The sequence below is a fragment of the Desmodus rotundus genome, chromosome 1, assembly GCF_022682495.2.
Source record: "Desmodus rotundus isolate HL8 chromosome 1, HLdesRot8A.1, whole genome shotgun sequence".
Lineage (NCBI taxonomy): Eukaryota > Metazoa > Chordata > Mammalia > Chiroptera > Phyllostomidae > Desmodus > Desmodus rotundus.
In genome coordinates, this window is record NC_071387.1 from 88,440,446 (window position 1) to 88,467,458 (window position 27,013).

General features: G+C 39.9%; 1 protein-coding gene across 1 annotated transcript in view; it reads right to left on the bottom strand.

Annotated features, from left to right (window-relative positions):
* DNAH3 (dynein axonemal heavy chain 3) overlaps nucleotides 1-27,013 on the bottom strand; it is a 239,369-nt gene that overhangs the window by 147,224 nt on the left and 65,132 nt on the right. Inside the window, exons 16-19 of the mRNA XM_024560497.3 lie at nucleotides 24,372-24,525; nucleotides 23,446-23,590; nucleotides 13,034-13,245; nucleotides 8,870-8,961 (exon numbers count right to left, since the gene is read on the bottom strand). Of these exons, the coding sequence (XP_024416265.2) occupies nucleotides 8,870-8,961; nucleotides 13,034-13,245; nucleotides 23,446-23,590; nucleotides 24,372-24,525 (603 nt within the window). The remainder of the gene's footprint in view (nucleotides 1-8,869; nucleotides 8,962-13,033; nucleotides 13,246-23,445; nucleotides 23,591-24,371; nucleotides 24,526-27,013) is intronic.

A 27,013-nucleotide genomic window follows, 5' to 3' on the forward strand; every position in this document is an offset into this window, starting at 1 on the left:
CTCTCTCTCTAAAAATTAAAAAAAAAAAAGATTTACATTTAGCTAGCCTGTGATCCAAAAAAATATTACCCATCGCTCAGGAGGGCAGACAACAGCGAGGAAAAACCAAGCTTTTGGTTTAGTGGTAGCAAGGGTGGCATTGGCCATAGCTGCTACCACTCCATGGGGAGAATTTGCATATCATGAAAATACATTACAAGAGCTCACTCAGATTATGGATGATATCATCTGGAACACTGCTGATGCCCTAGCAAAAATACATGGTTCCATAAATTCTTTAGCAAATATAGTCATGGACAATCATCTGGCCCTTGATTACCTTCTGGCTGAGCAGGTGGGGTTTGCACAATTAATAAGACTTGCTGTGTCTATGTAAATAACTCTGGGCTAGTTGATACCAATATAAAGAATATCTATGAGCAAGCAAAATGGCTACATAAGTATAACAAACAAATCCTGGGTATTCACGATGCCCTGACCTCCTGGCTCTCAAGTACATCTCAGCTATTGCCCCTATTAGGTCCCTTAGCAATTCTCCTAACCCTATTGCTCTGTGGCCCTTGCTTATTTAACCTATTGTTTAAATTTGTATCTTCTAGACTTAAACAGTTCCACATCAAGAAGATGATGCTCTAGGGTTTCCAACCAATCCCTACCAGTGATGTTAGAGCTGACCAACATACAGTGTCCATGATGGTCTCAGGAATTCCTCTCCAACCACTGGATAAAATAGGGTTAGAGTTTTGTGGTTCTCAGCAGGCAGTGTCTACTGTCCTTTTCTAGCAGGAAGTAGATACAGAAGATTGACTCTCCTCTCTCAGCAACCCAAAAAAGATTTTTTTTTTAAAGTTACATTTCAGTTTTAATAAGAGATTTTAGAAAATTTTTGTTGGCATACTCTAGCGACTTTCTTATTTACTGTTTTACCCTTCTCACCTGTTCTATTACATATAACAGTTAACCTATATAAACCTGTAAAATTATTATAATGTTTATGTTTCCAATGCTCATGTTCAAAGATATTTATGTACGGTTCATCCAGTCTTTCCTATTCAATTTTTAAGGGCTGGGATATTTGGCTTCTACTGTAAATCCAAAATAGAATTTTTGAGAACGATGTCTCTCAGGGGGAAGTTGAGGCAGGAGACAGAATAGAAATGAGGAAGTCCCGAGGCTCCATGCTGTTATCAGCCAGCATCCAGTGTCCTGGTTACCAAGAAACACCTTGTAGCACCTAGCAAGAAGCCAGGTGTGTGCACTGTAGCCATAGTTGACTACTGTTTCACCTCTGCTTTATTATCATGCTATTATAATAAATAAGTATTGTGGTTTGGTCCCTGAGTGGGCAATCAAGCAGGACTGTCAGAAATCACATGTGCAGAAGCTTAAAAGTTATATAAGCACTTGTGCATGTGCCGTAAAAAGCCTGCCAAATGAACCAAAAGAATTCAGAATAAACCAACCCCCTATAAATCCTGCACCCTTTCAGCATAAGAGGGCCATTCTCTGGTCAGAGGTGGCCTGCTTCCATATCTTGGAAAGTCTAGTTTTTTTTTAATAAATCTTGCTTGCTTTGCTTAACTGTTTGTGTAGTCCATTCAATTCTTTGCTTGCAACAACCAAGAACCTGGACCTCATTTCCATCTGCAGCAGTAGCAATCAAAAATGTCTCTAGGTGTTGTCAAATGTCCCCTGGGGGAAGAAAATTGTATCCAGTTCAAACCACTGTTTTAAGGCCATTAACACAAGATCTCCTTTTTTTTTTTTCCATTTTTGTTTACCTCTTATTGTTCCTTATGTACTTCAGAATTACTACTCTTACTTCTTATTCAGATCTTGGAATTTTTGTTAATTTATGTGTTGGCTTTTGCTCTACTTCCTGGTCCTACCTTTTAAAAAACAAACAAACAACAACAAAAAACCCAACCTGCTGTTTTCCTGATATGCTGGGTCCACCCATCTGTAGCCCTTCTGTTCCACAGAAAAGTGGTGGGAGGGAGGAGACAAGGGGAATACAAATTCCTTTTGATTTCCACATAGATATCTGGGTCCTAAACCCTGATGTGCTCAGAAAACTGGGAAGCCAAGTCCTTGGAAGGAAAAGAAAGATTTACTTTCTCTGCCTTGGTGCTGGGTTTTCATTATATTCTTGACTGTAGAAGAAACTGTATGGTCTTTATTTACAGGTCAGCAAACTGAAGCCCAGAGGAAGCCATGAACGTGCCCAAAGGCATTTGCACAGCTGGGGATTGCCTGAACAATGTCTAGACACCAGTTCCTCTGACTCCTAATCTGGTGTTTCTTCCTTGTACACTGTGTGCCTTCTACCCTCTGTCAAAAGGAGCAGTAGAATTGTTCACATAGTCAGCCAAATAGTACTAACTAAACAGAGCTGAAAACCCCCCATTTAGCCTTATCCAGGAGGTAGATGAGGCACAGGTAATACCAAACTATGACTGATCAGAACCTTAATAGCATGGTCACATCCTAAAGGTGGCCTTCTTGGGAGACAACCAAAAGATGTGCATAGGGAATAATTAATAAACACAGGTGCCAAACTAGGTGAGTATGAGATGCAAGGCTGGCTGTGACCATGACCAAGTCCCTTGAAAGGCCTTAAGTCTGCATCTGTCCATATAAGGGGTTGCTGGTATAACTAAATAAGATAAAGTGCTTGTAATGCACCTTATGACTTTTTAAAAATAATTTTAAAAAGATTTTATTTATTAACTTTTAGAGAGAGGGGAAGGTAGGGAGAAAGAGAGGAAGAGAAATATCAATGTACAAGAGACAGAGAGATAGATCGATTGGTCGTCTCTCACATGCTCCCACTGGGGACCTGGCTCACAACCCAAGCATGTGTCCTGATTGGGAATCAAACCAGCAACCTTTTGGTTCACAGGCTGGCTGGCATTCAATACACTGAGTCACACCAGCCAGGGCTTTAAAAACTTTTTTTATAAGATGGCAGTGAAGTAGGTAGGAGCTGAGCCCACTTGCTCATGCACCCAACTGGGACACTTAGTTGAGCATCCAAAAAACAAAGTGAAAAGTCAGCAGAATCTTAGCTGATATGAAGTTTGGAAGCCAAAGGATGCAGAGGATGCTTCAAAATGGGCAGTAAGGAGGTTTTATAAGAGCATGGGGAAAGTTCTGGGGCTAGCACCAGAAACTGTGGCTGCCATGGGGACAACATCTGAGGAAAGCCTGGTCAGGGATAGCAGCCTAGTGGCTCCCTTCAATCCTAGGGTAGGGAATCCACAGACCTGTGCCAGGAGCAACTTGAATGCCCAGAGTTGCCAGGGAGAAACAGGCTCTACACAATCACACAGCCATCAGCACACACTAGCTGGGGTGGCAGTTGCTGGCCAGGAAAGTGCCATAGAGTGGAGGGGATTCTGGCTGCACTTGCCAGAGAATTAGTGTGTGGAAAGTCAGGCAGTGGCTTGGAGCTGCAGCAGTAGCACTCAGAGAGACTTTTTTCAAAAGGGGAGCTAAGGCGTGCTGGGCAGGAACCCTATGCACATGCAGCTGTCTGGCCAACAAAGACAAGGACTGTGGGCACAACCTGCGGTAAATTAGTACACCTGGGCAGTTTGATCAAAGGGGTACAAAGTGAGGTGGTTTCTTGGCCCCAGCCTGATGCAGTGGTACAGAGTGGAGAGTGCAGGCCAAAGGGTGCTATTAGGGCAGTGGGCTGGGAACTGTGCACCTGAGATTGAGGTCAGACCAGACCTTCTTCCTTGGTGGAACCTCCAGGAAAAGAAGATTGAGCCCAGCCCTCCAACTCAGGCAGGAACAGGGAAGAACTGCAAAACCAGCTGGGCAGGCTTAACAACCTTCAGGGGTTTTTTTCTGCAAGAGTAAGACAGCAAGGCTAAGAAGACCTAAAAGGTTTTAAGCTTTTAGAATTCCCCACAGGGAGACAAAGTACACTGGGTCCTAGGGCCCTATTTCACTGAGGCCATCAAAACAGGAATTTAAGAAAGGGTGTGACACGGGGGATTCAGGGTGCCGCCCACACTTGGCTCACACAGAGCAGCAGACTACACCAAGCAGGAGAGAGCTGACACTCTTATCCCAATTGCCCTCTTTCCCCATCAACCCCCCGCCATGAAACAGCTATTTAAGCAGAAACTATACATTATTGGAAATAAACTGGGACAGACTAAGATGAAAAGTATAGAGGCAGGGGGAACATACCCACAATTTTCCCAGAAGACTGAACAGTGCCTCCAAGGGGAGACACAGAGACCTCACCCTCTTGATCATAACAGAAGTTCCCTGTAGAGGCATGGGGAGGTGATACAGGCAGTGTTGACAGAAGTTGGATGAGCCACCTTGGCATCTTGCAATGATCGAAAACCAGAGACAGATCCAGAAAGAAGCCAGAAGGTAAACACTAAGAGCTGAGATGAATTTCACTTGCTCTACATCAAAACTTCCATGTTTTTTTCTGTTTCTTCTTTTTTTCTTCCTTTCATATAGCATTTTAATATTTCTTCCTTCACTTCACTCATATTCCAACTAACTCACTATTCATGGTCTTTTATTTTTTATTCTTTTTATTCAGATTATGTATTTTTTCATATTATCATTATTCCAAATCCCACACAGCACACTTCCCTGATCTTACTCCATTTTGCCATTTTCCTGACTTTCCTTACTGTTGTTGTAAACTGTATTTTCTCTTGCACTATGCCATGCTCCTATTCCTCACTCTTACTATTTCTTCATCTAATCTGGCATAGGCATTCTTCTTTTTAAAGTCAGCTCACATTCTTTCCCCCATCTTATAAGAGTCTTATTTAGTCTCATTTCCTTTCCATCTTTATAAATTGTAGCTAGTTGGGTGAAATACCATGGTTATTACTGTACTTCTCCAATGGAACTCCTATTTGTTCACTATTTGTACTTTAAATCCCATAAGATACTCTTCCCCCGTCTTACCTCCATTTTGCTTTCCCCCAACCCTTTATCAGTTGAGCGAGGAATTTTATTTCAATTTTTCCCCCTCTCTTAGTCTTCTCTGGGCATTATCTATACCCTTATTAGTTTGCCTTCCACATCCTCTCAAAATCATTTTTCTATATTGTAGACATCTCATATTCACTTATCTCTTTTGTACAATATTGTTATTGTGTTTCCACTTTTATTAAACTTCATTCAGCTGTTGTTGCTATTGACTCTGCTGTGATTTTTCTGCAATTTGGTTCCCATTGGGCCAATACCTTTTAAATTTTACTTTAAACCTTATAGCATACTCTTCCTTTTTCTTATTCCATGTTTGTCATTGCCCTTCTGTGTTTTAGTTACATTTTAAATTTTGTTCTCCCCATTTCTTCACCTTGGCTCTATCCCTAATCTTATCAACTCTCCTCCCTCTTCCAAAACACATTTCCCCTCTTTTAGTCATCTCATATTTCCTTTTTCCTATCCTATAGTATTCTTAATCTCTCTTCACCTTTATTAATCTTTGCTCAATTACAGTTGATATTGCTGACGTGGTAAGGGGGTTCTTTTTGCTGGCATAAGTTTGGTTGTCTGGTAATACTACTTTGTTAACCAACACTTGTTAACGGAGTGTTGGTCAACAAAGAAGCATACAATACAAGGTGGGAATTGTGAATACAAATAAACTAGTTGGAGGGGATAACTCACCAATGAAGAAGCCACAAACAGGTAAATCCCAAGTACAACAAGAGAGCCCATACAAATGGAGAAAAGGAAAAGCCTAGGACACTCAGACAAGGAGATCAAAGAGATAGCACCATTGAGTCCCACAAAATTCCTACCACAGAACTCCACCCAATGAAGACAGGGAGGCAAAGCAGAGCATCCTGAGATGCAGAAACAAACAAAAAGAGTCACCTAAAACAGGGAGGCAGAGAAAGAACCACAAATTGAAAGGAATGGAAGAATCCCCAGAAAAAGAGCTACATGAAATTGAGGCAAGCAATCTATCAGACACAGAATTAAAAAAAAAAAAAGTTTATAAAGATGCTCAAGGAACTCAGTGACAACTACAAGGAACTGAGTGGGAACTACAACAGCATTATAAAGGAAATAGAAACTATAAACAAGAACCAGGAAGAAATGAAGAATAAAATATCTGAAATTAAAATCACACTAGAAGGAACTGCAAGTCGGCTGGATGAAGCAGAGGACCTAGTTAGTGAGCTGGGAGACAAGGTAGAAAGAAGCATCCAGGTAAAACAATGGCATGAAAAAAGTCTCAAAAAGGATGAAGATAGTTTAAGGGAACTTCAGGACAACATGAAACATAACATTAGCATCATTGTAATACCAGCAGGAGAAGAAAAGGAGCAAGGGATAGAAAACCTGTTTGAAAAATAATGACAGAAAACTTCCCTAACCTGGAAGAGGGGAAAAGCCACACAAATTCAAGAAGCACAGAGGGTCCCAAACAATATGAACCTAAACAGGCCTACTCTAAGACATATCAAAATTAAAATGCCAAATTTTAATGACAAAGAGAGAACCTTAAAGGCAGCAAGGGAGAAACAGATAGTAACATACATGGGAGCTCTTCTAAGGCTAGCAGCTGATTTCTCAACAGAAATACTACAAGCCAGAAGGGAATGGCAAGAAATATTCCAAGTAATGAAAATCAAAGGCCTGCAACCAAGACTACTCTACCCAGCAAGGCTGTCATTTAAAATAGAAGGTGAAATAAGGAGTTTCCCTGATGAAGGATAAGAGAATACACCTCCACCAACCAGCATTACAAGACACATTAAAGGGACTGCTTTAAGAAGATGAAGGAAAAGTGTGTGTGTGTGAGAGAGAAACAAAACTACAAAGGAGAAAAAAGGCAATGAATAAGTACCTATTAATAATAACCTTAAATGTAATGGATTAAATGTTCCTATCAAAAGACATAGGATAGATGAATGGATAAGAAATAATGACCTACACGTATGCTATCTACAAGAGACCCACTTCAGAATAAAAGATCTACACAGAGAGTTCTGGCCAAGATGGAGGCATAGATAGAAACACTTCACTTCCTCATACAACCAAAAGGAGGATAACAACCAATCTAAAATCAATAAACAACTAGAACTGCCAGAAAATCAAACTGCATGGAACTCTGACAACCACAGAATTAAAGAAACAGTCAAACAGAACAATCAGACTGGTAAGGCGGCAGATGGAGAGAAACCACAATGAGGCAGCAGACCATGGGGATTGACTGTGGTGAGGCGACAGGATGCATGGGAGGGGCTGACTTAAGGGGAAACTGAGACTCAGAGCTGACTGTGGACTACAGTCAGGTGGTTGCTGCAGTGGGAGAAACTCCCAGTCTCACAAGAGAGTTCATTGAAAAGTGCGCTAGACATGAGCAGGCGAGCTGTATGGTTCCCTCTCTGGCCCCTCCCCAACAGGCAGCGCCACAGAGCGGCAAGATTTTCCCTGCCTGGGTAAATACGTAAGGCGTACCCCCTTACAACTTAACAGGGGCCCTGAACAAAGAAATAGGGCCAAAATGAAAGAACAGAGCAAAACCTCAGAAAGAGAGCAAAGTGATAAGGATCTAGCCAACCTATCTGATGGAGAATTTGAAGCCCTGGTAATCAAAATGCTCACAGAACTGATTGAGCTTGGTTGAAAAATGAAAGAACAAATGAAAGATACCCAAGATGAAATAAAGCAAAATATTTAGGGAACCAACAGTGACAGGAAGGAAACCAGGACTCAAATCAATGATTTGGAAAAAAAGGAAGAAATAAACATCCAACTGGAACAGAATGAAGAAACAAGAATTCAAAAAAATGAGGAGAGGCTGAGGAACCTCTGGGTCAGCTTTAAACGTTCCTGTATCTGGATCATAGGGGTGCCAGAAGGAGAAGAACAACAGCAAGAAGTTGAAAAGTTATTTGAACAAGTAATGAAGGAGAACTTCCCCAATCTGGCAAAGGATATAGACTTCCAGGAAGCCCAGGAAGCTCAGAGAGTCCCAAAGAAATTGGACCCAAAGAGGAACACACCAAGGCACATCATCATTAAGTTACCCAAGATTAAAGACAGAGAGAATCTTAAAAGCAGCAATAGGAAAGGAAAGAGTTACCTACAAAGGAGTGCCCATAAGGCTATCAGCTGATTTCTCAAAAGAAACCTTACAGGCAAGAAGGGGCTGGAAAGAAATAATCAAAGTCATGAAAGGCAAGGACCTACATCCAAGATTACTCTATCCAGCAAAGCTTTCATTTAGAATGGAAGTGCAGATAAAGTGCTTCCCAGATAAGGTCAAGTTAAAGGAGTTCATCATCACCAAGCCATTATTATATGAAATGTTAAAGGGACTTAATTAAGTAAAAGAAGATGATCAAAACTATGAACATTAAAATGGGAAGAAACTCACAGCTATCAACAAATGAACCTAAAAAACAAACAAACAAACTAAGCAAACGACTAGAACAGGAACAGAATCAGAGAAATGGGCATCACATGGAGGGTTTTCAGTGGGGAGAGGGAGGGAGGAGAATGGGGGAAAAGGTTCAGGGAATAAGAAGCATAAATGGTAGGTACAAAATAGACAAGGGGAGGTTAAAAATAGTATCACAAACAGGAAAGCCAAAGAACTGATATGTATGACCCATAGACATGAACTAAGGGGGGGAGGATACTGTTGAAAGGGGAGATGCAGGGCAGAGGGGAATAAAGGGGAGAAAAAAATTGGGACCACTGTAATAACATAATAAATAAAATACATCAAAAAAAGGAAAATATTAGGTTTCACAAATCAGAAGAAGGAAAATAGCCTGCTACGAGGCCAGTCCTATCATACTGGGAACTTACACGTACTTTGACCAAAACACTTCCTGAAGGAAGGGAGGCACCTTACTTGTCAATGAATTTGCTGAATCCAAATTCCAGCATATTTGCCAGACAAGTTGTCTCTGTAGGCTTTATTTCACAGCCAACAAGCTCACTAATCTGCAAAAAAAAGATGAAAGAAAGTGTTTATAGTTCAACATAGTGGTGCCCAGCGGGCTTCCAGTGATGATGGAAGTGCTCAATGTCCTCACTGCCTCTTACAGTAGCCACCAGTCACGTTCAGCTACCAAGCCCTGGAGATGTGGCTGGTATAGCCAAGAGACTGACTTTTCAATTTTATTTAACTTAACTTATGTTTAAATAGCTTCATGTAGCTAGTGGCTAAAGAATTGGATGGTGCAGATCTAAAGATTCAGGGGCAGCCCAGGGACCACACTGATTTATATCTGCTTTACTGGGAGCTGGTCTTTCACCAGCAGTGGGCACAGTGCAAACCTGTTAGTATCTTTGGGTTAGGAGTGTGTCTTGTTTGTTTTGGGACTTCCAGGGCCTAGTGTAAAGCCTGATCCATGAAAGAAACTGCAATGTTTGCTGAATAAAAGGAGGGAGTCCTGAGTACATATGACCGGCAGGCCCCGAATTCTGTGATCTGAGGACATTGGAAGGAGGAAGGGTTCCTCTACAATATTTTCCTTTCCATCCTGGTGTGCTAACTTGGTGGAAATATTAGCACTGTGCCTTTTCCTTGGTGTAAATATTATCCTAAGCTTATCTTTTAAGTGAAAATATCCCCAAGAAAGGTCTTCAATAAGGTCTCTGACAGATTTTGAACACTTTTCTCAGGGAGTGGGAGATCTGGGCAGTCTGAGAATTATGTGTGCTAAAGAAGAACACAAGGATTGAAGGGAAATGAGGTGCTGTCAAAAACCTCACCTACTGTCCAATTTTCTCTCTGTCCAGCCTTAGGATGACTAAAGAATGTCAGAGCAGAACAGAATAGGAGAGTTGTGTCATGTTCTTTCTTATTTAGCTTTTGTTCTTGGGGCCTGGTACTTAGTAGGCATTAGTAAATATTTATGAGAGAAAGCACTGAGTGAACAAGTTAAATCAAATGGCTTGCAACCTGCCTTCTGAGGACTCCCGGAGGACTACTAATGTAAATAATAGTGGTAATAAATATTTATTGAGAATTTACTCTGTGCATTCACTGTTTTAAGACCTTTATGTACTTATATCATTCTCTCAACACAATGAGAAAGGTACCAATGTACTGTTATTCTCATTTTACATATAAGGAAACTAAGACAAAGAAATTAATTACTTGTCCAGGACAATCCAGCTAGTAAATGGCAGAATTGGGGCTTGGATCCAAAGCTCTTATCCATCTCTGTCAGGTTTTCTATGTGCAGTTGTGCAGGTTATACCCTGCAGAATTCTAGAAAGTAAAACCACACTGTAGTGCTCGTAAGTGGCATTGCTCAGAGTCATGGAGCTCAGTCTGCATAGCTGTCCCTGCTGGTCCTGGCTCTCATTTATGCTAAGTATGGCTTCGAACAACACACTGGCTAGTTCTAGCACTAAATGATGTAATTATGTAAAACATTTGGCATAGTACTTGTCCCATAAGGAAGACTCACAGATTGGTAGTTTTACATTAATTAAAGTGCTTTTATTAATTATGGAGATTAACAAAGTACCTGGTTTTCTATTCTATGAGCCTAGAACTAAGCTGTCCAGTATGAAGCCACTGGACTATAGTGGCTAGTGAGAACGTGAAACATGACTCCAATGAGTCCAAACTCCAATGTGCTGTAAGTATAAAATTATACCACATTTCAAAGACTTGATATGAAAAAAGTAATGTAAAATATCTCATTAACATGTTTATTTTGATTACCTGTTGAAATGATAATATTTTGGATGTGTTTAGTTAAATACAATTTATTCATAAAATTCATTTCACCTGTTTATACTTTTAAAAATGTGGCTACTAGAAACCTTAAAATTACACATGTTCATGTTATATTTCTGTTGGGCAGCACCATCCTAGAGGGTCAGCTCTGTTACTCATCAGTGCAGTTTCTTCCTAAGGTCAGATGTTACCTGTTCTATCTTGTTTTAAACTGTAGTAGCAATCCCTATGCTGACAACAGTAAAGTCTGTCTCTTAAATTCAGGAACCAGCCTTTCCTGCTTAAGTCCTGTGAGAGAAATGGTCAGAAAGCTCATAGAGCCACCCTAGGACTCCAGAAGATCCATCTTACAGCCTTGGAACTACAGGTTGTTTAGCCTTACCCCTGTCAAAACCAGAATCTGAACAAATGGGTCTCCTGAATTAGGCATTAGGAAAGAGAAGAGCTTCCCCAGACCTGGGGCTGTCACAGGGCATGGCTTGGGGTATGACCTATAATGTAGTAAGGAAGGGTCTTAGAGTGGGGCAGCCCTAAGTGTATCTGGTGGCTTGTGTCTTTTCTGAGCTCACCCACTGGATTTTCACTTAAGGGGCTCATTATTCTGGAGCCTCTTCCTCTGGCTGCTCCACTCTCAACTATGGCTTACTGTACCATACCTTCTACTCCCTCCATCTGCTGTCTCTTGTTCCTTTTTTGTCTAAGCTGAGTCAGAGACCTACATGTCAGTTTCCTCCCCCTCACTTACTAGCCACATGACAACTTAATCTACCTAAGCCTCAGTTTTCTTATCTGTGAAATGGAGACAATCATAGTCTGTACATCAAAGGGTTGCTGGGAGGATGAAATGAGAGAATCCACATAAAGTATGAAAGAGAGTACCCAGTACATAGTTGCTATTCAATAGGTTGAAGCCATTATTGTTGTTATATTTTAATTCTAAGGAATATTTTTTCCAATCTATCCATCTAAGTGGCCTATAAATGAGAATTATGAATGTCTAGGAATGGTTGGGATTTTAAGAGTGACCATGCGTGAGAATAGTGTCATCATAGGTGGAGCACCAGGTGGAGGGGATGGCTTTCCAAGCCCCCCGGAGTGTTGTTTAACTATTGATGAGGGCACTTTCTATAGTGCCATCTTAAGAAGACAACCTAGCACTATTCAACCTCCCTACCCTTCATATGGTTAAAGTTCTAGTCAGGCTAGGTCCACAGGGAGAAGCACCCTATGAACATCAAGAGAGGGCAGCTGCCCTTCTGCTCAAGAGCAGAAGTCTACCCAGATGACCTCTCATCTGCCTTTCTTTACAGCCCTGCCTTATATAATCTTGAGTTTCAAGGCTTTCTGGGAAATTGAAAGCAGCTCCCTTCCACAGAAGACTCATGGATCTCTCATGTACTGAGATCTTTGTTTTTCCAGGGAGATCAAAATGCTTGTAGCAGCTGTGCTTAGGCTCCATTCTATGGAAGGTCAAGGGTGTGCCTTCACATTGGGACCTTCTAGAGACAGTGTTCTCAGTCTTGTGCATGGTTCTGAGAGAGGGAATTCCAGGCCATGTCAGAGAGTAATTTGCCTATGGATGCTCATCTCTACCTCCACACAGAGCAACTCCCTAGCTGAGGCTGTTTCAAGGCCATTGCTAGACCTTGAATGTAATAATTACTACAGAAACAGTGAATTTTTCTTTTTTCTGGTTAGTGTTCATACCACATTTATCACTCTCACACTTGATTGCTTATAAAAATCCCAACTATTTTTAGGAAGGATATTTATTATTCTCATTTATAGACTCAAAGGGTTGAAAGAAGAGTGCAAAATTATTTCTGAACATTGCCTGTTGGATGATGAAACTCCACAGCACAGTCAGCCCAAGCAGGAGGCATCAGGCATTGTTTGGAGCCCCCAGGAAAAGAGGTGACTCTTCTGTGTAGCCTAGGTCAGGAACAAAGCAACGCCCATCCCACTGTGATTCAACACCCTTATCATCCTTTAGAACCTTAAGTAGTCATTTGCTAAGGACAGAAGATGTGGAGAGCCTTGGTAGCCAGTGGCTGGAATAGTACTCAACCACCATCAATGGGGTCTCCAAAAAAAAAAAAAAAAAAAGGGCCAATCTGCTCATGTGAAAAGACAAGCAGTTCTTCCCTTATCCTTCTTGTTCCCTTATGTCAGAAGGCTATCACCCCCACCACTACCCCTTGGCTTCAAGTAGCTTCTCCTTTCAGAAAGAAGATTGTCCTAGTAATTGTTCCTGCCTTCCAAGAGGCCACCAGGACCAGGTATGGGCTGGGCTGGTGGGGGGTGGGCAGGGACAGGGACCTGTTGCCAGTGCTGGTCTTTCATTCCAGGGTTGCAGGAAATGTTGAGGATAGGGATGTGCTGCTTGAACTTATCAATCTTGATTTTCACATTCTCTGCCAAGCGCCTGGGTGCAGGCACATCAATGAAGGTCTTAGTCAATTTATATATTGTCCTCCACATGTTCCCTATTTCCTCTGCAATTTCTTCAGCATTCAGTAAAAAGAGTGGTCCTGAAATAAAAAAAGATGGATTGTGGGAAGAGTCAGACCACCAAGTAAAAGTCAGTCACATGTACCTTTAATTCTCTGAATTTAGAATTGGGCCTATGGTATGGATAGTGGAACAAGCACAGGTTTTGGAGTTGGGTCTGTATCTGAAACTTCTGCTTAGACAGTAACCCATGGGTGTGTTTACTGAACTGTTTGAAGGCTTAACAGTATCACCTGTGATACAAGGGTAATAATGAATACCTTGGGGGGTGACAGTAAAAGTAAAGTGAGGTAAGTATAGTAACATAACACTTGGCATATAATGCAATGCAGAAAGTGAATCAATGGTTAGCATTGATTATAGATGTTATTATAGAAGTAGTGAAAGGTGTTCCACAAATGTGAAATATTAGCAACTGGGTGAATAGAGATATGGAATTTGTCTGTATAGTTTTAGCACTTTTATGTAAGCTTGAAATTATTTTAAAATGTATTATTTTAAAAGAATGATAACTCATTTTTTAAAAAAAAGTATGCCCAAAGATTAATTTCCTTTTCCTCCCTTTCTTTTAGGTGACAACTCAGTAGGGTTTCACATTCAGTAAAAATCTTTCATGTTGCTGCTTCCTTCCCCTTCGATATTTCAAATTAGTATGAATTCTTGCATCATGATGTTGCAAATTTATTCAAAAACTTTTCTTTCAGGGTTGCTGAGACTAAACATAGCTTCATAAACATAGATTCATTGATACTAACGTGCTTCATCAACCCAACGTTTTTGTTAAGTAATCAAAAATTTAAAATGTTTAGAAAAGAAGAGTGTGCATGACTTCTGTGTAATATATAAAAAGAATAGTACACCATGTTTAAGTGATGTTTATCATGGGAATGCAAGGCTGGTTTAATATTTGAAAAGCAAATAATGTGATGTACCACATTAACAGTCTAAACAAGAAAAATCACATGGTAACATTAATTGATGCAGAAAAAGCATCTGACAAAATTCAATATCATTCATGATAAAATCCCCTTAACACACTAGGAATAGAAGGGAACTCCCTCAATCTGATTTCAAAGGGCATCTATGAAAAACTGCACTATTATACTTTTGTGTACATTAAATATGTACAGCTTTTTACATATTAACCATACTACAATAAAGTGGTCTTAAAAAAACAAAACAACATATTTTACTCAATGGTAAAAGATGGAATACTTTTTCCCTCAGATTAGGAACAAGGCAAGGATTTACACTCTCATAATTCTATAACAGAAAGACAGCTGGTAAAATCCCCAAATACTTGGAAATTAAACAACATATTTCTAAATAACACATGGGTTAAAGAAGAAATCTCAAGAGAAAAAAAAAACATTTTGAGCTAAAGAAAAATAAAAATATAATTGATCAAAAGTTGTAGGATGTAGCAAAAGAAGTATTTAGAGGGAAATTTATAGCATTGAATATGCATATATTCTAAAATGAATAATCTATGCTTCCACTTTTAAGAAATTAATAAAATAAGAGAAAACTAAATCAAAAGTAAGCAGAAAAGAAGAAATAATAAAACCAAAAGTTGGTTCTTTGAAAAGATCAATAATATAAATAAACCTCTAGCCAGACTAAACAACAAAAGAGACGAAGTACTGATATCAGGAAGGAAAGAGGGGACATCAATGCACATCTCATTAACATTAAAAGGATAATAAAGAAATATTGTGAAAGCCTCTATGACCACAAATTTGATAACCTAGATGAAATGGACCAATTCCTTGAAAGTCATACAAGAACAAATAGACAAGCTGAATATATCTACATTTACTTAAGAAAGTAAACAATAATTCATAACTTTCCAAAATAGAAAGCACCAGGCCCAGGTGAGTTCACTGGTGAATTCCACCAAAAATTTACCAATTTTCAACAATCTCTTCCAGAAAATAGAAGCAGAAAAAATACTTTCTAAATCATTCTATGAGACCATCATTACTCTATGACAAAGACATTACAAGAAAAGTAAAACCAGACAAATTCATTACAAGAAAATAAAATTAAAGACCAATATATTTCATTAATATATATGCAAAATCTTCAACAAAATATTAGCAAATTGAATCCAATAATATATAAAAAGAATTATATAGCACAATCAATTGGGATTTATTATTCCAGGTATGTAAAGCTGTTTCAACATTTGAAAATCAATTAATGTAATCCATCACATCTATAGGCTACAGTAGAAAAATCACATGATCATATCAATAAATTAAAAAAAGCATTTGACAAAATCCAACACCCATTCATGATAAGAATTCTTAGCAAATGAGGAATAGAGGGGAACTTCTTCAACTTGATATAAAGAAAATATACAAAAAAACCTACAGCTAACATCATACTTAATGGTCAGAAACTAGAATATTTCCTGCTAAAATCAGGAACAAAGCAATAATGTCCCTGTTCACTACTCCTTTTCAACATCATTCAGTGGAAGTACTAGCTAATGCAAAAAGCTAGTGCTAAAAGAATAGGATATACAAGGTATACAGATTGGAAATGAAGACACAAAACAATTTGCCTTTAACTTGATCCTCTACAGAGAAAATCTAAAAGAATTAAAAATAAATTGGAACCAATTTATAATTATAGCAAGGTTGCAGAATGTGGTTAATACATGAAATTCAATTGCTTTTTAATATACCATTAATGAACAAGTGAAACTTGAAATTAAAAACACACATCCATTTACATCAGCACTTTTAAAATTGAAATACTTAGGTATAAGTCTAACAAAATATGTACAACATCTAGATAATAATAAAGATCTACATAATAAAACTATCATGAAAGAAATCAAAGAAGAAAATAAATAGAGAGATACTCCATGTTCATGGAAACACTCAACAATGTCAAAGATATCAGTTCTTCCCAATGTGAGTATAGATCCAGCACAATCTCAATAGACATCCAAGCAATTTTTTTTTTTTTTTGTATATTGGAAAATTGGTTCTAAAGCTTATAGAGATACATGAAAGACCCCAAGTACCAATATAATATTGAAGGAAAAGGTAAAGTTGGAGGACTGATTTTTTTAGTAATTTCAAGACTTATTATAAAGCTATAATAATCAAGTTTGGTATTCATAAAAGAATAGATAAATAGGTAAATGGAACACAATAGAGAGCCCAGGAATAGACCCACATATAGTCAACTGATATTTCAGAAAGGAGCAAAATTGATATAATGGAGAAATAATAATTTTTCAACAAATGACTTTAGGACAAGTGGATATACACATGCAGAAAAATGAATTTAGATGCAGACCTTATACCCTTTACAAAAATTAACTCAAAATGCATCATAGACTTCAATGTAAAATGTAAAACTATGAAAATCCTAGGAGATAGCATAGGATAAAAATCTAGATGACTTTGAGTTTAGTGATAACCTGTTAGATACAACACAACAGGAATGGTATGTTAGTTGAAAGAAATGACAAGCTGATTCAATCAGGGGAAGACGGTAGCGAGATAGGTGGGAGTAGAGTCCACTTCCCCTCGGCACCAGTGAAACGCCTAGCTAATCTGAGGAACAGAGCGAACAGCCAATGGTATACCAGCATATATGAAGATCAGAAACCAAAGATAGGGACATTGAAAGATCAGACAGTGAGACAATAAAACCTGGAGCCCTGAAAAGACTAGAGTTACACCCTGTTAGACCCATAAACGTCACCTCAAGACCAGTGAGCTCAGGAGATTAAGGAGATGGCACCACTGAATCCCACTGGCATTCTACCATAGAAGTTCATACCATAAACCCAGGGAGTCAGAACAGATCAATTTAAGAAGCAGAGGCTAACAAGAAGAGTCTCACAAACAATGGGAAGACAAAAAAAAAAATCCCCAAATGAAAGGAAAGGAGGAAGCCTCAGAAAGAATGCTAAATGAAATAGAGGCAACTCAACTATCAGATACTGAGTTCAAAGCAATGGTTATCAGGAAGCTCACTCAGCTCACAGAGAAATATCAGAAACTACAGGGAAACTACAATGAACTCACTGCAAACTATATTAACATGAAAAAGGAAATAGAAAGTATGAACAAGGGCCAAGAGGAAATGAAGAATACAATTTCTGAATTGAAGAACACAGTAGAAGGAATGAAAAGCAGACTTGATGAAGCAGAGGATCAGATCAGCGAGCTGGAGGACAAAGTAGAAAAAAACACCCAGAAAGAGCAAGAAAAGGAAAAGAGGATCAGAAAGAATGCAGAGGGATTAAGGGAAATGCAGGACAACATGAAACATAATAATATCCATGTAATAGGCACACCAGAAGGAGAAGAGGAAGAGCAAGGAAAAGAAAACCTGTTTGAAAAAGTAATGATGGAAAACTTCCCTTTATTGATGAGAGAAAAAGTCACCCAAATCCAGGAAACACAGAGAGTTCCAATGAAGAGGAACCCAAAGAGGCCTACTGCAAGACACATCATAATTAAAATGGCAAAATTCTAAGACAAAGAGAGGATCTTAAAGGCAGCAAGGGAGAAACAGGAAGAAACATACAAGGGAGCACCAATAAGGTTAGCAACTGACTTCTCAATGGAAACGTTCCAAGCCAGAAGAGAATGGCAAAAAATATTCCAAGTAATGAGAACCAGAGGCCTGCAACCAAGACTACTTTACCCAGCAAGGCTCTCAATCAAGATAGAAGGCCAAATAAAGAGTTTCCCAGACAAAAGAAGTCTAAAAGAATACATACACTTCCACCAAACCAGCTCTGCAAGAGATGCTAAAGGGACTGCTTTAAGGAAAGGAAGGAAAAGAGAAAGACAGAGGAACACAGGTAGGAAAAAAAGGCAATGAATAACTACCTATCGATAATAATCTTAAACATAAATGGATTAAAGGCTCCAATCAAAAGACATAGAATAGCTGAATGGATAAGAAAACAAAACCCACACATAGGCTGCCTACAAGAGACCCACCTCAGGACAAAAGACCTACACAGACGGAAAATGAAGGGCTGGAAACAAATTCTCGAAGCAAATGGACAAGAAAAAAAAATCCGGAGTAGCAATACTCATATCAGACAAAATAGACTTCAAAACAAGGGCCATAAAGAGAGACCCAGAAGGTCACTTCATAATACTCAAAGGAAGAATCCACCAAGAACACATAAACATTGTAAATATATATGCGCCCAACATAGGAGCACCCAAACACAAAAAGAAAATCTTGGGAGACAAAAAGAAAGATATTGACAGCAACACAATTATAGTAGGGGATTTCAACATCCCACTGTCAAAAATGGACAGATCATCCAAAAAAAATATCAGCAAAGATATTGTGGCATTGAACAATGCCCTAGATGAAACGGACTTAACTGATATATATAGAGCTTTTCATCCCAAACAAGCAAAATACACATTCTTTTCAAGTGTCCATGGAACTTTTTCAAAGATAGACCACATGATAGGACACAAAGCAAGCCTCAACAAATTCAAGAAAATTGAAATCATATCAAGCATTTTCTCTAACCACAAGGGGCTGAAACTAGAAACCAACCCAAAGGAAAAAACCGCAAACACTCAAAATCATGGAGACTGAATATCATGCTACTAAACAATGAATGGGTCAAGAATGAGATTAGGGAAGAAATCAAAAACTTTCTGGAAACAAATGAAAATGAACTCACAACAACCCAAAACCGATGGGACACAGCAAAGGCAGTCCTGAGGGAAGTTCATAGCAATACAGGCTTACCTTAAAAAGATAGAAACATTTCAAACAAGCAACGTGACCCTTCGCCTACAAGAACTCGAGGAACAACAAGGAGAGCCCAGAGTAAGTAGAAGGAAGGAAATAACCAAGATCAGAGCAGAGTCAAAATGACATAGAGACTAAAAGCCCAATTCTAAGGATCAATGAATCCAGGAGCTGGTTCTTTGAAAAGATAAACAAAATCGACAAGCCTTTAAGTAGGCTCATCAAGAAAAAAAGAGAGAGGATCCAAATGAATGCAATTAGAAATGAAAGAAGAGAGATTACAATTGATACCACAGAAATACACAGGATTGTAAGAAATTACTGTGAAGAACTGTATGCTAAGAAATTTGAAAACGTAGGTGAAATGCACACATTTCTAGAAAAATATAATCTTCCAAAACTGAATGAAGAAGAAGCAGAAAACCTGAACAGACCAATAACAGCAGACGAAATTGAAGCAGTCATCAAAAAACTCCCAACACATAAAAGCCCTGGACCAGATGGTTTCACAGGAGAATTCAACAAAGCATTTAAGGAAGAGCTAACCCCTATCCTTCACAGACTATTCAAAAAAACCCAAAATGATGGACGACTCCCAAATTGCTTTTCTGAAGCCAGCATCATCCTAATCCCAAAACCAGATGAAGACACAACGAAGAAAGAAAACTTCAGGCCAATATTGCTGATGAACACAGATCCTTAAATTATCAACAAAATATTGGCAAACTACAACCAGCAATACATTAAAAAGATCATACACCATGACCAAATGGGGTTCATCCCAGGGATGCCAGAATGGTATAATATTCACAAATGAATAAACATAATACATCACATAAACAACAGCAAAGACAAAAACCACATGATCATATCAATAGATGCAGAAAAACATTTGACAATGTACAGCACCCATTTCTGATAAAAACACTCAGCAAAGTGAGAATAAAGGGAGCATTCCTCAACATAATAAAGGCCATATATGAGAGACCTACAGCCAACATCATACTCAATGGAAAAAATCTTAGAGATTTTCCACTAAGATCAGGAACAAGACAAGGGTGCCCTCTCTCACCACTCCTATTCAACATAGTATTGGAAGTCCTAGCCACAGGAATCAGACAAGAAAAAGAAATAAAACGCATCCAAATTGGAAAGAAGGAAATGAAACTCTCTGTTTGCAGATGACATGAGAGTGTACATAGAAAACCCTATAGACTCCAGCAAAAAAACTACTTGACCTAGTAAATGAATTTGGCAAAACAGCTGGATACAAAGTCAATACTCAGAAATTAAAGGCATTCCTGTATGCCAACAAAGAAGCACCAGAAACAGAAATCAGGAAAAAAATCCCATTTGATATAGCAACAAGAAAAATAAAGTACCTAGGAATAAACCTAAGCAAGCAGGTAAAAGACCTGTTCTCAGAAAACTACACAACATTGAAGAAAGAAATTAAGGAAGACACAAACAAATGGAAGCATGTACCATGCTCATGGATTGGAAGAATTAACATCATCAAAATGGCCATACTAGCCAAGTACTGGAAGCAACCTAAGTGCCCATCAGCAAACGAGTGGGTCCATAAACTATGGTATATTTACACAATGGAATTCTACGCAGCAGAGAGAAAGAAGGAGCTTATACCCTTTGCAACAGCATGGATGAAACTGGAGAGCATTATGCTAAGTGAAATAAGCCAGGCGGTGAGGGACAAATACCATATGGTCTCACCTTTAACTGGAACATAATCAATAGAAGAAAAAAGCAAACAAAATATAACCAGAGACATTGAAGTTAAGAACAATCTAACAATAGCCAGGGCGGGGGTGGGGGGATGGGGGCGGGGCCAGTGGGAAGAGGGGATAACAGGAACTACTATAAAGGACACATGGACAAAACCAAGGGGGAGGGTGGAGGTGGGGGAGGGAGGTGGGTTTACCTGGGGTGGGGTGGAGGGATGGGGAGAAAAGGCATACAACTGTAATTGAATAACAATAAAAATTAAAAAAAAACATAAAAAAGAAAAAGAACAATCTAACAATAGCCGGGGGGGCGGGGGGGACAGTGGGAAGAGGGGATTACAGGAACTACTATTAAGGACACATGGACAAAACCAAGGGGGAGGGTGGAGATGGGGGAGGGAGGTGGGTGCGGCTGGGGTGGGGTGGAGGGAGGGGGAGAAAAGGCATACAACTGTAATTGAATAACAATAAAAGAAAAAAAAAACCCAAAATGGCCATACTACTCAAAGCGATTTATAGATTCAATGCAATCTGTATTAAAGTACCCATGACATATTTCACTGACATGGAACAAACATTTCAGAAACTTATATGGAGCCATAAATGACCCCAAATAGCTGCAGAAATTTTGAGAAAGAAAACAAAGCAGGAGGGATCACAATACCTGATATCAAACTGTACTACAAGACCACTGTAACCAAAACAGCCTGGTACTGGCATAAAAACAGGCACATAGACCAATGCAACAGAACAGAGAGTCCAGAAATAAACCCTACTCTTTACGGTCAATTAATATTTGACAAAGGAGGCAGGAGCATAAAATGGAGCAAAAATAGCGTCTTCAACAAATCGTGTTGGGAGATCTGGAAAGCTACGTGCAAAAAAATGCAACTCAAGCACCAACTTACGCCATACACAAAAATAAATTCAAGATGGATAAAAGACTTAAATATAAGTCATAACACCATAAAAGTCCTTGAGGAAAACATTGGCAGGAAAATCTGAGACATTCCACACAGCGACATCCTCACAGACGCGTCCCCTAAAGCAAGGGACATAAAGAAAAGAATAAACAAGTGGGACCTCATCAAAATAAAAAGCTTCTGCATGGCTAAAGAAAACAACATTAAAATGAAAAGAGAACCAACAGTATGGGAAAACATATTTACCAATGATACCTCAGACAATGTTCTGATCTGCAAAATATATAAAGAACTCACATGACTGCACTCCAGGAAGACAAACAACCCAATTAAAACATGGGCAAAGGACTTGAACAGACATTTCTCCGAGGAAGACATACAGAAGGCCCAGAGACATATGAAAAGATGCTCAGCATCACTAGCCATCAGAGAGTTGCAAATTAAAATCACAATGAGGTACCACCTCACACTGTTCACAGTGGCCAACATAAACAAATCCACAAACAAATGTTGGAGAGGATGCGGAGAAAAGGGAACCCTAGTGCACTGTTAGTGCAAATGCAGACTGGTGCAGCCAGTGTGGAAAACAGTATGGAATTTCCTCAGAAAATTAAAAATGGAACTGCCCTTGGACCCAGCAATTCCACTGCTGGGATTATACCCTAAGAACCCTGAAACACCAATCCAAAAGAACCTGTGCACCCCAATGTTCATAGCAGCACAATTTACAATAGCCAAGTACTGGAAGCAACCGAAGTGCCCATCAGCAAACGAGTGGATCCAAAAACTATGGTATATTTACACAATGGAATTCTACACAGCAGAGAGAAAGAAGGGGCTTATACCCTTTGCAACAGCATGGATGGAACTTGAGAACATTATGTGAAATAAGCCAGGTCGTGAGGGACATGTACCATATGGTCTCACCTTTAAGTGGAACACAATCAACAGAAGAAAAAAGCAAAATATAACCAGAGACATTGAAGTTAAGAACAATCTAACAATAGCCAGGGTGGTGTGGGGAGGAGACAATAGGGAGAGGGGATTACAGGAACTACTATAAAGGACACATGGACCAAATCAAGGGGGAGGGTGGAGGCGGGCGAAGGAGGTGGGTTTGGCTGGGGTGGGTTGGTGGGATGGGAAGAAAATGCATATAACTGTAATTGAATAACAATAAAAGTTAAAAAAAAGAAATGGCAAGCTAGACTTCATTACAATTAAAATTTCTATTCAGTGAAAGACACTGTCAAAATAACAAGAAGATAATCCAAAGATTAGAATAATGATCTTTAGTGATGGCAATATCCACTAAATTGCCTGAGCCTGCAGTCTAGAAGTCATTCTGGTCCTTCACTGTCTCTCCCTGCTTCCTTGACCCATATCAGATCAATCATTAAGTTCTGTTGACTCTACCTTCCCAATATCTCTCTAGGCTTCAGAATCTAGAGTAAAAGTAGTTTATAGATGTCAATTGCAGTTGGCCTTTTTTGAAACTGCACTCTAATGGAACTGCTGTCTTATCCTCCCACCTTCTGCTTCTCTGAGTCACTACCCAATCCATGTCTTTGGGTGGCTGCATATTCTGTTTACCCTGGCAATAAGTCTGGCTCTTTGATTCCTACTTTCCATGATTATCATATCAGAAACATTTGAATGTGGCTGCCTTAATCCAGAGTATCAGAATATGATACAAAATCCGGCCAGAATCTGAAGTTCAAACTTTATTTCAGAATTGGCTTAGACCCCTAACCCTATCCCCACCCTGCTCCAGCATAGTGAGACTGTGACATACCGTTCATCCACTCCTCTGACTTGATGCTAAACTCATAGGTTGTCACCCACAGCTGCTCATAAGGCACTTTGTTTGTCATCAGGGTTTGTAGAAGAGGGAAAGTACTCTTCTCCTTTTCCAACAGATCCTCCTCCTTATTGATCAACTGCAGGCAAAATGGGATGCTGTCTATTAGATGGGTGGTTCTCCTGACCCCTAGAAGCCACCATGGCAAATTCCTCAATGTTTTTAAAACAAAGTTGGGAAGATGCTTGTTAGCAAGAGAGGAAAATAAGGTGTGGACTCAATCAGGAAGGCCCTTTGCACCTCTGAAGGCCATGGCATCTGAGATCTAGCTTGGTAAAACTCGAGGATAATTTGCTACTTGCTCCACCAATTTTATTCCCACTGTAACATGTCCATAACCCCATTTTCACAATTTTCATGTGTATATTTGCTGTTTACATGATGTTACCTTCTTGTGTTGACTTGCCTCAAAGGTAAGAAGTGTAATGGCTAAGGAACTTACTAGTTGACCTTCAGGGAAAGTACTTAGCTTCTCCAAGTCTTAGTTCTCTCATTTTAAATAGGGATAAATGGAGATAATAACAATATCTACCCCCAAGTTTTGTTATGGTATGAAGTGATATAGCACATATGAAGTCCTTTGTACATTGTTGGACACAATGAATTCTCAATACATGTGAGCAATTATTCTATATTACTCTATTATAATTTCTTCCCTGCGTCCAAACTCAATGACTAATGAAAAAGCTAGTATAATGTAGGAGTGTATAAAAAGGTAGCTGAAAGTACCAATGAAAGAACTGGTCCATCCGTCAATCAATACTATCCAGCTGACAGGTGATGTTATGAAAATACAAAACCAAAGACCAGAACCAACAGAACAGTATAGAGTCATAAGTCCCCACCCTGAGACCCCGAACCTCAAATTCCACCAGTGCCTGATCTAGGTTCTTGGAAAGTTCATGAAGTTTTTCAACATTGTTCTTCATTTCTTCTGTAGTCATCACTTCACGTTTTCTAAAGCCTTCTAGCTCTTTGTTGTAGCCCTCAAGTTTCAACTCAAATTCTGAGCACCTGAAAGTAAAGACAGACCCCTCACATTTAGACTTTCCATTGTGATTTTCAAAATCATAGCATTGTTCACCCATGATCTGATCTCATGAATATAAATATATTCACACACACACACACAGACACCATATTTTGCCATGTATAATGTGCACCCACATTTTTGGCCCAAACTTTCAGGAAAAAATCTTTTGTTTTAATTTTTTTAATTCAACTTTTTATTCATTTATATTTAGATACTTGTTTTTTGTATTATAAAGGAATTTTAGCATTTATTTTTGAACATATTATTGTACAAGAAATGTTATATGACAAATAATTACAAAACCCAAGAATAAATACAAGGTATTTCAGGTACTACCCATGTATAATATGCATCCTCATTTTTCCCTAAAAAATTTGGTCAAAAATGTGTGTGTAACAAACAGCAAGTGTTGGAGAGGTTGTGGGGAGAAGGGAACACTAGTGCACTGTTGGTGGGATTGCAGACTGGGGCAACCACTATAGAAAACAGTATGGAATTTCCTCAGAAAACTAAAAATTGAACTGCCTTTTGACCCAGAAATTCCACTTCTAGGATTATATCCTAAGAACCCTGAAAACCAATCCAAAAGAACCTATGCACCCCAATGTTCATAGCAGCACAATTTACAATAGTCAAGTGCTGGAAGCAACCTAAGTGCCCATCAGTAAATGAACAGATCAAAAAATTATGGTACATTTACACAATGGAATTCTATGCAGCAGAAAGAAAGAAGGAGCTCCTGGCAACAGGCCAAGATGGCGGCAACATAGGTGGGAGCGGAGTCCACTTCCCCTCAATGCCAGGGAAATACTTAGCTGATCTGAGGAGCAGAGCGAACAGCCAACAGTATTCCAGCATATACGAAGATCAGAGACCAAAGATAGAGGACACTGAAAGATCTGACGGTAAGAAGAGTGCTGAAGGACAATAAGGTCCACGGGACCCAGGACCGCGCGGTACAAGGGCGGCAGAAGCGCCAGCCCTGGCGCAGGGGCTGCGGCAGGAGTCTTGGGAGAGGGCCAGGCTGCGCTGTGAGCAGCCAGGTGCTTGATTAGACCAGGGGGGCTTGAAAAGGAGGAATTTCTCAAAAAGAAAAAGAAAATAGAGACACTCAGGGGCTAATTAGAGAACTCTCGGTAGTAGCCGAGGCCCCTGGCACCCCTCCCCCTCCACCCCTGGACTGCTACGCTCACCTGAGGTCCGGTCGAGCGCGCGCAGATTAGCGAACGGGACCCACACTTGAAACCCCGGAGGGGCGCCCACACCTGAAACCTCCGAGATAATTTGGAGCAGAGTCTAGCTGCTCCACCCACAGGCCCAAAACCTCGGAACCGAGTGCCGCGTGATTCAGTCCCAGGGCGGCCCGCCCGCCCGAGAGACTCAAGCCCAGGGCGGCTGGATCGGGCCCCCAAGCACAGAGCCTGTGGCTCAGCGGGCTGCGCGCGCTCACCAAGCACAGGGCCGGCTGGGTGCCTGTTTTCTAAATACAAAGCTGCTGGCGAGTGTCCTAACCCCAAGGCGGCTGAATCCGCCACCTGCGCGCCAGCGTTCCAAGCCCTGGTGGCTGGATTGGTCCGCCGGCTGCGCGCTCAGGGCACAAAATAACGTCACAGACCCAAAGCGGCTGGATTCCCCTGCTGCTCGCGCACGCATCACAAGCCAAAGCGGCTGGATTGGCTGATCAACGGACTGATTGACTGCCAGGGACCACACCTACAAAACAGCGAAGAGTGTGACCCAGGAAGAGAGAAAAGTGAAACCAATCCTTCCAACCACCCCCTCCCGTTGCACAGACAGGACACCAGCAGAAATAACCTGACCGGTTTAAAGCCAACAGAAGGTTTTTTTTTTTATCCTTTTTCTTTTTTTTCCTTTCCCCCTGAATTCCTTCTTCCTCTCTCTTTTTTTCTTTTTTTTCATTCCTTCTTCCTCCCATCCTTTACCATTTTTATGTCTTCTTCCTGCCTTCTTTTATCTATTGCTATGTTTTAATTTTTGCTAAAATTCCTTCTTATCTTGCCTCCGATCTTTCTTTATTCCTTCTTCCCTCCTTCCTTCCTTTCCTCCTTTCCTATTTCCTTTTTCCCTCCTTCCCATCTTTCTTTTGGTTTGTTTTGTGTGTGTGTGTGTGTGTGTTTTTTTTTCTTTTCTTTCGCCCCCCCCCTTTCTCTTTTTCCCACAGGTGAGACAATAAAACCTGGAGTGCTGAAAAGACTAGAGTTAGACCGTGTTAAACACATAAACGTCAGCTCAAGACCAGTGAGCACAGGAGAGTAAGGAGACAGCACCACCGAATCCCATTGGCATTCTACCATAGAAGTTCACATCATAAATCCAGGGAGTCAGAACAAAGCAATTTAAGATGCAGAGGCCAACAAGAAGAGCCTCACAAACAATGGGAAGACAAAGAAACAATTCCCAAATGAAAGGAAAGGAGGAAGTCTCAGAAAGAATACTAACCGAAAAAGA